Source organism: Paecilomyces variotii (assembly GCF_004022145.1).
Source record: "Paecilomyces variotii strain CBS 101075 chromosome Unknown C8Q69scaffold_2, whole genome shotgun sequence".
Taxonomy (NCBI): Eukaryota; Fungi; Ascomycota; class Eurotiomycetes; order Eurotiales; family Thermoascaceae; genus Paecilomyces; species Paecilomyces variotii.
The window spans coordinates 3,181,713-3,194,444 of NW_021167141.1; the positions used below are offsets into that span (position 1 = coordinate 3,181,713).

The following is a 12,732-nucleotide window of genomic DNA, read 5'->3' on the forward strand; positions in this document are numbered from 1 at the left end:
CAAATTCAGAAATTCACTAAACACAGAAGAGACACATGTCCATACAAAAGAAAAAGAATAAACAATCTAATCAATTTCAACTCAACTTTCCTTTCCATTCCATGCGACTCTTTATATCCCGTCCCTCCAAAGATTAATCCCCTCAGATCTTCTAATGAAGCAATGCACACACGACGCTATATTCTCCCTCCGTTCATAAGCGCGGCCCCCATCTCAGATGTGCAGGGCACGGCCCGCACCCGTGCCGTCTGGAGTCGGAGAATCTAAGCATAAAATGGCTGAGCATGCCGTTTATAGGCGGTGAATTTATGCTGTGTTGGGAATTATGTCGCTAGTGTGTAGTTAAGGAAGAGGTGGTTGGGTTATGAGTTGTGTCTAGGTGAGATGGCCTGCTAACTAGGTAGTTGAATACATAACGGTGAGTAATCTATACTAATCGTACTGTTGATTATGGGATCTTGGACCTAAGAACAAAATACTATAGTTGTAATAATAATCAATCCATACTTGCGGATTCAAGTCCCATGATAATATAAGTAAGGATAAAAACAATTCCCACATAGTCGCCCGAAAACACGGGAGCATAATCAATCAATCGATCCATTTCTCCGTCCAAACATGATACCCAACTGATCAGATTATCTGACTAACTGGTCATAAAATCCCCTCTTCCAAGTTCCTCCCAAACCCCCTTCCCAGCCCGCACGGATCTTCTACTTAGATTCTCGCGTGTACGTCTGACGTGGTCTGATCTGCTTTGCAGGAGTGGAACCCCACGAATAATAGTTCCGGGCAATATTAACACGGCGTGGATTATCCGATACGACGAACTATTTGTTAGTGAGTAATAGTATGAGGAGTAAGATTCGTAGAGGAGGCTTTTTTTGCTTTCTCTCTTTTTATTAGTGGCTTTGGGGAGAGGTTGGTGCATTAGGTACTGTGTGATGTATTAGTTTAGTTTGAACTGGAGAGCGAGGCGGTGGAGAAGGGTGTGGTCTATGTACAGTAAGTATATAACTAGTATCTTTTGGACTCTCTTCACGGTCTCTGAATCAGCATTGATTCTATATGCTCAGATACGCTCTTGTTCTTCTTGGGCCGTTGAAGTGAGATTGTGAATTCTCCAGATGGCAGCAACTGGCACTGCGTTTGATTGATTTACTCGGAAATCGAACCTTACTGATCTGATACCGAAGTCTTCATGATAGTGTTTGTCGTTGAACTGATATAATTTGCTATAAATATCGTGGCATGGCAAGATTCAAAATAAAAAAAAAAAAAAAAAAAAAAAAAAAAAAAAAAAAAAAAAAAAAAAAAAAAAAACAGGTATGTGTCATCCAATTGTCGTCACGGGTATCATGCCGTCGCGGCTCGTTATTCTTTCATTCACCCATACATCCATTGCACAAGCTCCCTTCTCTTTTTCTCTGTTTCTCGATCCGAAGAACTGATACAAGCCAATAGTCGTTTCCCATATTCCAAAATACAATGAGCGTCTGCAAATCTCGTATCGAGATAGCGACCCTAATTCCACATCGCCTTCGTTCAATCATGGCGCAACCTGCACGGTCAGAGCCAACCGTCGAGTCTGTTCATGTATCGCCCGAATGAACTTTCTATACAGTGGTATGACAGCAGATATAGTTTAGACGAACATCTTTGCGATGTTCATCAAGCTATTCACGCTGTCGCCCAGACCGGGAGAGTTTCCGCCATATGCACCGCGAGGAGGGCCGGCAAGACTGCTCGGGACCCGAATGCCAACGAGGCCAAGAAGCTTTGCCAGAACGCCGCTCGTCAAGAGTGGGACAATGACAAGCAGAAACACCTTGATGGGGTTCCGGCGGGCGTAGTGATAGATGTCACGAAAGAGGCGCTTGATCGATTGGATCAATCGCTGAATGAAACCGGAGCGCGGTCGAGCACGTCTGGACGAAGACGACGAAAAGAATGACCCAGTCGATCTGTTGCGGTGGTTATAACTACCTAGACCGCCAATACTGAAAATTGAAGGCGCAGAATGGCGCGAATGGTGCGACGAGTAGATGCCGGAAGTGGAACGGCGGGATGGAGAGCGTCGACGCACGACATAATGGGAGCCTGAGGAAGACCTGCCGTCGAACCAACCCATGGTGGATAGATATTCTTCTTTGTCTGTTGAGGTAGCAGCCAGGCCACAAGGAGCTCAAATCTCGGGGAATTGACGGCAGATATCTGTTGTCTCTGACAGTGCGACTCGATTGAATTGCCACCTGCGATCGTAATCCTGGACAATTGCCCCTCTCTTTTGATCTGGGGTGTCTGTTTAGTCACTGCAGTGAGAACTGTTCAGTGGGATGCGGAGAGGCGGTCAAAAAATGTCCAGATCTCCAGAATTCTAGGCCAGGCCAGGCCCTACGTGCGTACCCACAGGGCTTCCTGAAATGTACAGATACAGGACAACCTGAAAGACCAGATGTTGAACAAGAGGAGATTGCTAGAAGAAATCAACGGGAAGCGAATTGAGAATTAATGAAGGCCTGAGGGGAGGACGGGATGCCCATCCTTCTCACTTGAGCTTCGGCTCCTCAAGCTAATTACTCCGTACAAGGGCGTCCCGTCCCGTGTAGCGAACCGTGGGTGGCTGGGTGAAACATCTCTCTGCGCTGATTGGCCAATATACTCAGGGGACACTAGAACCCCATTCACGTGATAAGGAGAAGCGTTGACTCACGTGATCAGGCTGATGCCCGGCTAAAATGGCTAGTCCGTCGGCCATCGACGTCATCTACTGGCTGGCACTGCAGATTGAGACGATCTGGGAACACGTCGCGTACTGACGACATGTCTCTCTTTTAATGGTTTGTCCACTATAAATGATAAAGATACTTTCGCGCGTTTGAGATCTTAAATACAGTTACCAACTACATGGATCTTATAATCTAGTAAACCCCACCACTAGATTATTGCTGTATCTGCTTCCTGATAAGCAAAGAAAGACGCTATCGCAATGTCAAGTAAGTCTTATCGTATTCAAGTCTAGCAAAGTCTTACAACAGGATTCATCTGACTATTCACACTACAGAACAGCCTAATTATTGTACGTGTGAGAGATGTTCGAATTTATTGCTACCAATTGACCATTCTGTCCAGACAAGGTCTTGGGCGTTGAGCCCACTGCAACGCAACAGCAGATTCGCGATGCCTACAAAAGGTTGGTATTACATCTTGCATCTCGCCAGATCCTTCTAACTATTTCCACAAAGAGCTTCCTTAAAACATCACCCGGATCGAGTTCCAGCAGACTCCCCTGAGCGCCCGGCGCGCACTCGCAAATTCCAGGATATCAACGACGCATACTACACACTCTCGGATCCGAAACGCCGCCGTGAATACGATGAAGTTCGCAAGTACGAAGAATATGAATCTCCAGATGAGGATGTACCCCGGGGTGGTGCAGGCGGATTCCCGTGGTCGACCTTCGGGTTCGGTGGGTCACAAGAGAGTCGCGACGAACGGGATTCTGAACAGTTCGGGTCTGTCTTCGAAGAGATGCTTCGCGAAGAGGGGCTCGCCGACGAAGAAGAGGGCCGCACGAAACCTACAACGCGTTTCTGGTCTATCGTTGGTGGTGTGAGCGGTGGCGCGCTGGGATTCATTATCGCCAATGTCCCTGGAGCTCTTGCAGGGGCAGTTGCGGGAAACAGGCTAGGTGCTGTTAGGGACGCCAAGGGAAAGAGTGTTTATGAGGTATTCCAGGAGCTACCTCAACCTGATCGAGCCAAGTTGCTCAGTGAACTGGCGGCTAAAGTTTTCCAACATGCAATGGGTAGTTAGAGGGGCGGGCGATCTGCGATATTGAGGCGCATTCGGTTTTGATTTCTTATTCGATGCTTTGATACTCCTTTTCTTGCCTGGCTGGTCTGGTGCCTTGGTTAGAAACTGCGCGATTGATATTGTTTATCTCAAATGATTCCATAATCCAGCACCCTCGAGTAGAAATGCATGACGAGTCATTGAATTGTCTGCTGGATGGCACAGTGGTATAAAGCTGGCCCACACCATTTACCGGGAGGCTTCCTGTTTGAACCTTGGAGGGGTTCCTTGGATTTCTAAGAAAAGCCCTACCCGCCAAAAGCAAGGTGGGGTTTTCGTAATTACCTCCATCTCTCTCTCTCTTTTTTTTTTTTTTTTTTTTTTTTAGAGTAGTGCTCGGGAATGTGAGCTTTCCTTTTTGACAGTGATTTTGCCCGGATAGTGATGAAGTGCCGTATTTTTTACTCTCCGCCATATCAATATTATAAGTATTATCGCAGTGTTTGTTCTCTAGCGAATAGAAACACAGCCTCGACTAGATCTATTTACCACAATAAGTACTTTAAGTTGCAGTAATATAAAGCATTATCTCTGGGAAATTTGTTAATGGCTGGGTGGCTAGCTGGGGTTTTAAGTTATCGATAACGACAGGAAACGGACGAAGGCCTGGACTCTGGACTAAAAACGTAAATGGGACCCGCTCCCCCCGGACCGCTAGCAAAGAGGACCCCGCCCAAAACAGTCCATCCTACAGGCTTCAATTCCATTCCTCAATATTAATAGAATTTCCTTTGGGTGTCTGGCTTTATTTTACTGGTGATCCTGCTTTTGTTTTCACTCTTTTCAATTCTCGTAGTTTTCATTATTTAGATCTAGGCCACCGGCTTAACAACGTCGCAATGGCAACCGAGGCCGCAAGTGTCTATCCCTCCCTCGAGAACCGCCCTGTCAAGGGCACTATCTGTCTGTTCGATGTCGACGGCACCTTGACGCCTGCGCGCAGGGTATGTTATTCTACAGATGATTCTGAAACTCTGAACGCATTAGTTATAGTGCCCTCCTTCAAAAAGTAATATCGCACTCACGTGCTAATGCATCATTTCCTACAGACCGTGTCACCGGACATGCTTGAACTTCTCTCTCGACTCCGTCACAAGTGTGCAATTGGCTACGTCTGTTTCTCTCCCAGATCGCTATTCACTTTCTTTTGACGCATAATTCAGGTTGGCGGTTCGGACTTGGCCAAGCAACAGGAACAGCTCGGCACCGCGTCCATCAATGTCACCTCCCTCTTTGACTTCTCCTTTGCCGAGAACGGCTTGACTGCCTACCGCCTAGGAAAGCCTCTCGCTAGCAACAGTTTCATTCAGTGGTTGGGTGAGGAGAAGTATCAGAACCTTGTCAATTTCTGTCTGAAGTACATTGCGGACACCAAGCTGCCCAAGAAGCGTGGTACCTTTATCGAATTCCGTAATGGAATGATTAACGTTAGCCCCGTTGGAAGAAATGCAAGTGTGGAGGAGAGGAATGAGTTCGAGGCGTATGTTGCCCGTGTTTTTTCAATTATGGGGGCTGTGTATGCTGACGCATTGACGCGCAACAGTTATGACCAGGTTCATAATATCAGAAGGGATCTCGTGGAAGCTCTGAAGAAAGAGTTCCCTGACTATGGTCTCACGTAAGGGATTTGCAGCTGACTTTGACAATTATCCTAACAGTAACTATGAAACAGGTACTCTGTCGGTGGACAGATCTCATTTGACGTTTTCCCCACTGGTTGGGATAAGACCTACTGCTTGCAACACGTCGAAGCTGAAAAGAACATCTCCGGCGTCAAGTATGAAACTATCCATTTCTTCGGTGATAAGTGTTTTCCTGGAGGAAACGACTATGAGATCTTCTCGGATAGCAGGATTTCCGGTCACTCTGTCACTGGTCCAGAGGACACCATGAAGATCTTGAAAGAATTATTCCGGCTATAATTGATCCCTGAGACGCATACGCATTTTTGCATTAGTTAAGTGTTGTCTAGCATATTCGCCCATTTACGTCGACAATATAGACAGAAGAGCAGTAGGACTCGTTTCCGTGGAAGTAAACATTTTATAATTAAAGATTATCAGATTGTGTGCGCATCTCTCATACTTGTAAGTATCGTCTACAGATCGCAGCTATATCGTAATTACCGCTTTCGTCTGAAGGCGGAGAAACCCAGATCGAGATCTCCGAGCTCCGACCGAATGGGGCTGAGTCAGCCCATCAGCCCGCAGGGCTGCGGAGCGTCATTCCTGCGGTCTCTAGCTTACGGTGAACCGACGACGTCCCCGACAGTTTGACAATGTTATCGAAGTTCCTTGAAAACACTCATTGCTAAATCATACATTCTTTCGTTTATAATGGCGCCTCAGAAACAAGTGGTGGAGGTGCCACGCTTCCTCCTCCCTCGTCTGACATGGAACACTTCTCCCCGCACCACCGTCGCTCCTCCTGAGGTTGCTGCTATCCCAGCGAGAAGACAGAACACATTTAGCTCGAATCTATCTGCCCAGAAACTGCAGAATCCGTGGATCTCGGCGCCATCCAGTACTTCCTTGATCTCTTCCCGCACATACAGCACTGCACATACCGTCTCCCGCCGTCCTTCTATCGCGAACACCTCTTCTACTTCGTCTGCCGAATCAGTTGGCAATCCGATCAAATACAATGGTGTCTATGTTGCTACCTTCAAACCAGCGCGTAGAGCCTTCCGTGCCACGGCTGTCCAGCAGAGAGATCACCATTTCGACACCCTGAAGTTCGTACAGAGGTTGAAGAAGGAAGGCTTCAGCGAGGAGCAGGCAGTCGCGATGATGAGGGTGCTCAACGATGTAATCGAGGAGTCTATCCAGAATCTTACGAGGACAATGGTTTTGAGAGAAGGTTTGTGGGCTCTGTCCCGTCTGAGCAGTGCTGGAGTTTACGCTCTGCCGCCTTAAATCGGGCCGTACTGTCAAGCAGCTTGGGGGTGATCTGGGCTAATGATCATTCGACAGATTCCGAGCGCTCCATCTATACGCAAAAGGTGGACTTCGCAAAGCTCCGTTCTGAACTCCTAAATGCCGACTCGACTGAGGCACAGCTGACTCGCTCCTCCCACGAGCGCATCTCGGCCGACCTTGCTAAGCTAAACTCTCGCCTGCGCGATGAGATCGGACGGACGCAGGCGTCTGTCCGGTTGGACCTGAATCTGGAAAAAGGCCGCATCCGCGAGGAAGCCAATGGACAGGAGATGCGCATCAAGGAGACAGAGACCAGAATCGAGCAAGAGGTTGCTGGTTTGAGAGAACGTGTTGAAGCAGTCAAGTTCTCAACACTACAGTGGCTGATGTATGTGGTCCCTCTAGTTTATCTATCGCGTGCAATTGCTGACTTGGTTCGATAGGGGTGTTTGCACTGGTACCGCTGCACTGATTATTGGTGCTTGGCGTCTGTTTATGTAAACAAGAAGGAAGTTTCCAAATGTTTGAGTATGATGAAAAGATATTTGTGCTGTCTTGGACGATATAATGTAGAGAGGGATGCAATGCCCTCATGTTCAATCTTTTGGCCTATTTCCTTTGTCTGTACGATATTGCCATTGGCATAAGCTCCTCCTCTCTTTCTAGAAAAATATTCGGAAAGATGAAACCTAAAATAATAGCAAGGCCTTGTTGAAGTATTATATGGTTGGGTGTGGGGTGACTCCCGCGGTTCTCAATTATACCATAGCTCTTATTTGCCTATAATCATAGCCTTTGTACCAACGCATGCGGTTTATTCACTTGACAACCAATAGTACTGACCAATTTCTATCAGAAACATAATCTTGGCCTCCCAACCCAGCAGTTAATGGTACTTTGTGATGTGCGGAAGTGCTATCCGTCTGATCTCCCACTCTTTCGTCACTCTGATGTGCAAAACTCATAAGGCTGCAACCACAACCTAGACAGTCAATTTGGGGGTTCTTCAGATGTTATTTGCAAAAGTAGTATATTATTTAGTCTAATATCCCTCTAATTCTTTCAGTAGATAGAGGATACTGCTGAATGTGGTGTTGAAATCTATCGCTCTGATTATTCCGATATTAAGTATCTCCCTATCAAATCACACACAACGTCATCACAGATCGTCGGAAGCATCATGCAAGCGATTTTGGGTATGCTGGGATTCGGTCCCAAGAAGGAGCTTCATGACTTGGAAGGAAGAGTCGCAGTCATTACGGGAGGTGCTCAGGGTATTGGGTTCGTTTCTCGGTTCTGCCTTTCTGCATGAGTCGTATTCCCTTACCTATACGGGGTATTATCTTGATCTTGTTTCGTTCAGAAGGCAATTTCGCGTATCAGAAAGCTGATTGTTTTTTCTTCGCGTATAGATATGCAGCAGCCCGTGGATTCTTGGAAGCAAAAGCGAAGGTCATCCTTGTCAATCGTCAATGGGATACCGGATCCGATGCGATCCACGAGATCAAGAATGATTTCGGCCCCGACGCCCTGGTAGAGTGGTACCATTGCGATCTGGGGAATCTGAAGGAGACAAAGGAAGTATTTGACGGGATTCGAGAGAGGGAGAAGAGGTTGGATATTGTATGTCCCCGCCTACTGCGAAGCTCATCTTTCCGATGGGTTTCTTCCTCTATTGTAATTCGATGTGTTAACGAAAACTAAATTACAGCTTGTGCTATCAGCCGGTATTAACGCGAATAAATTCAGCCTCGACCACGACCACATTGAAAGCATCTTTGGCGTCAACTGGCTAGGCCATTTCTACGCTCTCAACCGTCTCTATCCTCTTCTCCGAGAGACGGGGAAGATGAACCCGCCAACAGCACCCAGGATCATCCTTCAATCGTCTGAGGTGCATCGTGCTGCGCCGTCAACTGTGCAGTTTGAGTCAATTGATGAAATCAACGATGCCAGGTTGGGTCCTGTGGAACTGTACGCTCGATCAAAACTGGCAATGATTCTGGGTGCCAAATATGGGCTTTATGAAAGGGTTATCAAGCCGAATAAGGATAATGTTTATGTCATTTCTGTGCATCCAGGAGCGGTATGTGATTATTCCTTCTATGTACATCTCATCTTACCTCGATGGGATGCTGATTGCTCGTTACGAGTGAATAGGTCAACACGGCGATGCAGCAGCAGTGGAAGCAGGCATATCCAGGCCTTCTGGGGAAGCTGTTAACTAGTGCGAATTTGTCAATTGGACGGAGCCCTGAGCAGGGCGCATATGCCACGTTGTAAGTGCTGTCCCGTGATAACTCACTCGATGTTTACTACTGCGGTTCAATCGTGCTTATTACGCGTACAGGTATGCCGCAACCAGCCCTGAGATCGAGGAGAAAGGTTGGAACGGCGTATACCTCACTAATCCAGTAAGTATTTTTTTTCCCCGGTGGCACAAGTCATGAATTCCCGTAGGAGAAATTCGAGCTGACCGTATTGAAGGGCCAACTGGGCAAGGAGAGCTCGCAAGCCAGCGACCCGGGACTCGGCCTTAGACTATGGCAGCTGAGCGAAAAGTTGGTCAAGGAGAAAGTCGGAGCAGATGCACTCAACGATTGGCCGGAATTGGCTGTTTAGGGTAATCCCTTTGTTAATTTTGTACGGTAATATCACATCGCGATCCATGTAGGGTTTTTTTCCAGGCCGATGCGCCGATGCAGCAAGCACATCGAAGGAGCTGCTTTGAAAGTTGAACAAAGAGAAAACAGATCTACATCAGCAGATTGAGATACTTAACTGGTCCAAACATTACAAAGAAATATGAGATCAAGTCACAGCCTTGGACAGTATCACCTATAGATTATCAGCCATCGGTAATCATCAATGAGAAGATGCCCGACGGAACCAGGGTGAAGCTAACCTAGGCTAAACACGGTTCTAATCAAGACAAATATTACCAGTAATAGGCGAGTAATTAAGATTCTCATCTGAATATCGAGTCAGTGACGAACATTCGTTGACAATACACTTACAGAAGCCTTTGCGAGGGATACTTAGAGTGTGGCAACTGACTGTCTGACTCTGTTGTCACGTTCATCCCTTGGACCTTCCACTCAAATAGCCGTTGGTCTAGACAATCTTGTTCTAGTCTAGGCTTTGTCTAGGCTTTATCAGAAACAAGACGTTATCTTCAGGATGCGCATGCGCTACGCTGTGGACCTGACCGGTGACCGTCGGTCTCTTATCAGATCCTTGTTTTTGGCATGCATTCCGGCATCCTCGCACGCGATCACCGTTGCAAGGGCCAATGCTCTTCTCCTTTGTCGGACCGCCCTGAATGCCACCTACCTAACAAGTCATAGCCCCTGATGCGGTTGTTAATCATATCGAAAGGACTTGATTAGCGCTTCGCCTACTCTTTGTTGCCGCGACCGCTAGAATGCAGGAACAGCTGCCGTCGTCCTTTCGAGAAGACGTCGCTTTGCTGTCCTCGGTCCCCGCATACCAGAGTGTGACTGGCACTCCGATATTTGTCCTTCACCACGTAACCGTGTCTTCTGAGAATCTGCTGTTTCTCAGTCCGTTGATTTCTCTTGTTGTCCTGGGGATCTTGTGGAAGCTTTCCCCTGGGCGACTACGCGGATCTCACCCCTCTGGCCGCGCTAATACGCGTGGTATTAGCGGATTGGCACCGTCGGATGAAGAAAACGCTGCATATGTATTAGTATCCGCAAAGGGAGACCTCTGTCAGGGTTTCGGGTCAGCAGGAACGTTTCAAAGTCGGGGCGATACAGCTAGATCGCGGTCCAAGTACGCGGTCTGGGTAGCGGCTACCATATTTCTTACCGCGATGTTGTTCAGTCATGCTTCTCTCCTTGCCTTAACTGGGTATCTCCCAGGTGTGCTATCGCTTGGAAATCTGGAGAATGTGCGCCGCCAATCTTCATCTGCAAGTGCTGCTGGGCCACTGGATGTTTTCCAGGTCTATCAACCCGTCACGTTTGATCCAGCAAGCAATAATGCCTGCAATCAAGAAATCCTGCTCATGGAACATCAATTTGCAGCTAGTTATGGGCATCCGTTTGTAGGTAAGTAGAGCATGTCTATTGCCTGGGCTACGACCATCAATTGATTCGCTTTTCTGCCAGGCAACTATGAACCGCCTCAATGTGACTTTGATACAACAAGAATCAATCTCACCGTCACATCTAAAGGCCGTCAGTTTGACCGCCTGGCACTGATGTTTCTTGGAGACGTAGAAGTCTTTCGGACATCCACTGCTGAGCCTACTACTAACGGGATTGTGTGGACGTACATCAAGGAGATGTCTCAGTACAACACACTCTGGAAACAACCCCAGAAGTTGATATTCGACCTGGGGAATCTTATCGACAACACCTATACTGGTCCCTTCAATGTGACGCTGACAGCATCGTTTACGCACCAGAACAACGTTAAAACAGCAGACGTCATTCTGCCCATCTCATCGCGGAAGTCATCCAGCAATTCCTCGAGCGCTTTCACTGTTCCATCTGATAATACGACCGTGGCTTACAGCATTCCTGGAAACGTCTCTCGTGCCATCGTATCCATTTCAGCATGTGGACAGTCAACGGAAGAATTCTGGTGGTCTAATGTGTTTTCATCCAACACGGCAGATTTCACACAAACTGCCGGCGAGCTGAACGGCTATTCGCCCTTCCGTGAAGTCCAACTTCTGATCGATGGGATACTGGCCGGAGTTGTATGGCCCTTCCCTGTCATCTTTACAGGAGGGGTTGCGCCGGGTTTCTGGCGTCCGATTGTGGGCATCGATGCATTTGACCTCCGAGAGCCGGAAATCGATGTCACGCCGTTCATTCCTCTGCTTACTGATGGGAAAAGTCACACCTTCGAGATCAAAGTCCTAGGGCTTGATACCTCTGCAAATGGAACCGCTGCGTTGTCCAATACAGTTGGTTCATATTGGGTGGTCACGGGAAAGGTGTTCCTTTATTTTGGAGATACCGTCATTCATGGGAAAGGTCGTCCTCAGATCAGCGCCCCGGAGCCCCAATTCTTTATCACACGGAATCTCGTCCAAAACGCGCAATCCGGCGCGAACGAGTCGCTCTCCTATTCAGTTAGGGCTGAGAGGAATCTGACAGTCCGATCATCTTCCTTTCTATGGAGCCAGACTCTATCGTATTCAAATTTTGGTTTACTTACCCAGCAAGGTATCAGTCAGCGGAACAACCAAAGCACCGTCGGTACGGTATCAGCAACGAGTATCGGCAGTGGTAGAGGGTCAATCGAGAGCTATACGACGTTTAGCTATCCACTGGACTGCAATTCAACCTACGGGATTACCGATGAGACGACATCTATCGACGCCACAATTAGTCGTGGTCTTGATATTGACTCCAATGGCGGCCCCGGCATATCAACCTACACTCTCACATCGGGGCCTTCGACGCTACATACAAAGCAGTATGGAGAGGCACATTATTTCTCCACATCTGGTGGTAGCTCCTCATCAGGTGAGACAACAGATATCTTTAATGGTGATGATGGCTACCAGAGATACGTCAAGGCAGTCAATGGGACTGTCGTCAGCGATACCCCAGCAGGTCAAGAGTCATCGGCTCGTCTCTTGAAATCCCCTGGCAGCGGACAGTTCTGTCTTGGCAGGAACAGTGTCAGGAGCATTTTAGGAAGAGGGCCCAGCACACCATTTGTTTAACCTCGTTTGGACCTACGAAGCAAATAGATCTATTAAAAGCCTCGAGCCTGCTAATACATACCCTATTGATCGGGCAAGGGCTTCAATATCTTATAGAAGTATCACCATGTGTGACATTTGAAATATATATATATATATATTTCAGCACTCACGCAGTCTATAATTTGCCACCTCAACCGCGGACAAAACAAGAACGTTAATCGTTAATCCTCTGATACTCTTAACGAAGTCATTTTCGTCGCCTCCGCGGCC

General features: G+C 47.6%; 6 protein-coding genes across 6 annotated transcripts; 5 read left to right on the top strand and 1 right to left on the bottom strand.

Moving 5' to 3' along the window:
• Positions 1-681: 681 nt before the first annotated feature.
• C8Q69DRAFT_517306 (hypothetical protein) lies at positions 682-2,131 on the bottom strand (the record flags this gene model as incomplete). Its single annotated transcript, XM_028633411.1, has 2 exons — positions 682-1,235; positions 1,656-2,131. 2 exons carry the CDS (start codon positions 2,129-2,131, stop codon positions 1,073-1,075), a joined length of 639 nt encoding a protein of 212 aa, XP_028487974.1. The 3' UTR covers positions 682-1,072.
• Positions 2,132-2,811: 680 nt separating this feature from the next.
• C8Q69DRAFT_458583 (putative DnaJ chaperone) lies at positions 2,812-4,135 on the top strand. The gene is made up of 4 exons (XM_028630000.1): positions 2,812-2,996; positions 3,065-3,079; positions 3,133-3,193; positions 3,246-4,135. Exons 1-4 carry the CDS (start codon positions 2,990-2,992, stop codon positions 3,814-3,816), a joined length of 654 nt encoding a protein of 217 aa, XP_028487975.1. The 5' UTR covers positions 2,812-2,989; the 3' UTR covers positions 3,817-4,135.
• A 387-nt stretch (positions 4,136-4,522) lies between these two features.
• On the top strand, positions 4,523-5,924 carry C8Q69DRAFT_458588 (phosphomannomutase). Its single transcript, XM_028630001.1, has 5 exons — positions 4,523-4,799; positions 4,905-4,967; positions 5,019-5,335; positions 5,399-5,473; positions 5,528-5,924. The coding sequence occupies exons 1-5, from the start codon at positions 4,695-4,697 to the stop codon at positions 5,775-5,777; spliced, it is 810 nt and encodes a 269-aa protein (XP_028487976.1). The 5' UTR covers positions 4,523-4,694; the 3' UTR covers positions 5,778-5,924.
• Positions 5,925-6,062: 138 nt separating this feature from the next.
• On the top strand, positions 6,063-7,580 carry C8Q69DRAFT_458597 (putative membrane protein). Its single transcript, XM_028630002.1, has 3 exons — positions 6,063-6,714; positions 6,828-7,161; positions 7,217-7,580. The coding sequence occupies exons 1-3, from the start codon at positions 6,192-6,194 to the stop codon at positions 7,272-7,274; spliced, it is 915 nt and encodes a 304-aa protein (XP_028487977.1). The 5' UTR covers positions 6,063-6,191; the 3' UTR covers positions 7,275-7,580.
• Positions 7,581-7,666: 86 nt separating this feature from the next.
• On the top strand, positions 7,667-9,745 carry C8Q69DRAFT_458602 (putative short-chain dehydrogenase TIC 32, chloroplastic). Its single transcript, XM_028630003.1, has 7 exons — positions 7,667-8,054; positions 8,186-8,396; positions 8,485-8,859; positions 8,934-9,052; positions 9,124-9,187; positions 9,261-9,609; positions 9,677-9,745. The coding sequence occupies exons 1-6, from the start codon at positions 7,954-7,956 to the stop codon at positions 9,393-9,395; spliced, it is 1,005 nt and encodes a 334-aa protein (XP_028487978.1). The 5' UTR covers positions 7,667-7,953; the 3' UTR covers positions 9,396-9,609; positions 9,677-9,745.
• Positions 9,746-10,197: 452 nt separating this feature from the next.
• On the top strand, positions 10,198-12,480 carry C8Q69DRAFT_504978 (peptide N-acetyl-beta-D-glucosaminyl asparaginase amidase A-domain-containing protein; the record flags this gene model as incomplete). The annotated part of the gene is made up of 2 exons (XM_028632659.1): positions 10,198-10,846; positions 10,907-12,480. 2 exons carry the CDS (start codon positions 10,198-10,200, stop codon positions 12,478-12,480), a joined length of 2,223 nt encoding a protein of 740 aa, XP_028487979.1.
• Between the last annotated feature and the right edge of the window lie 252 nt (positions 12,481-12,732).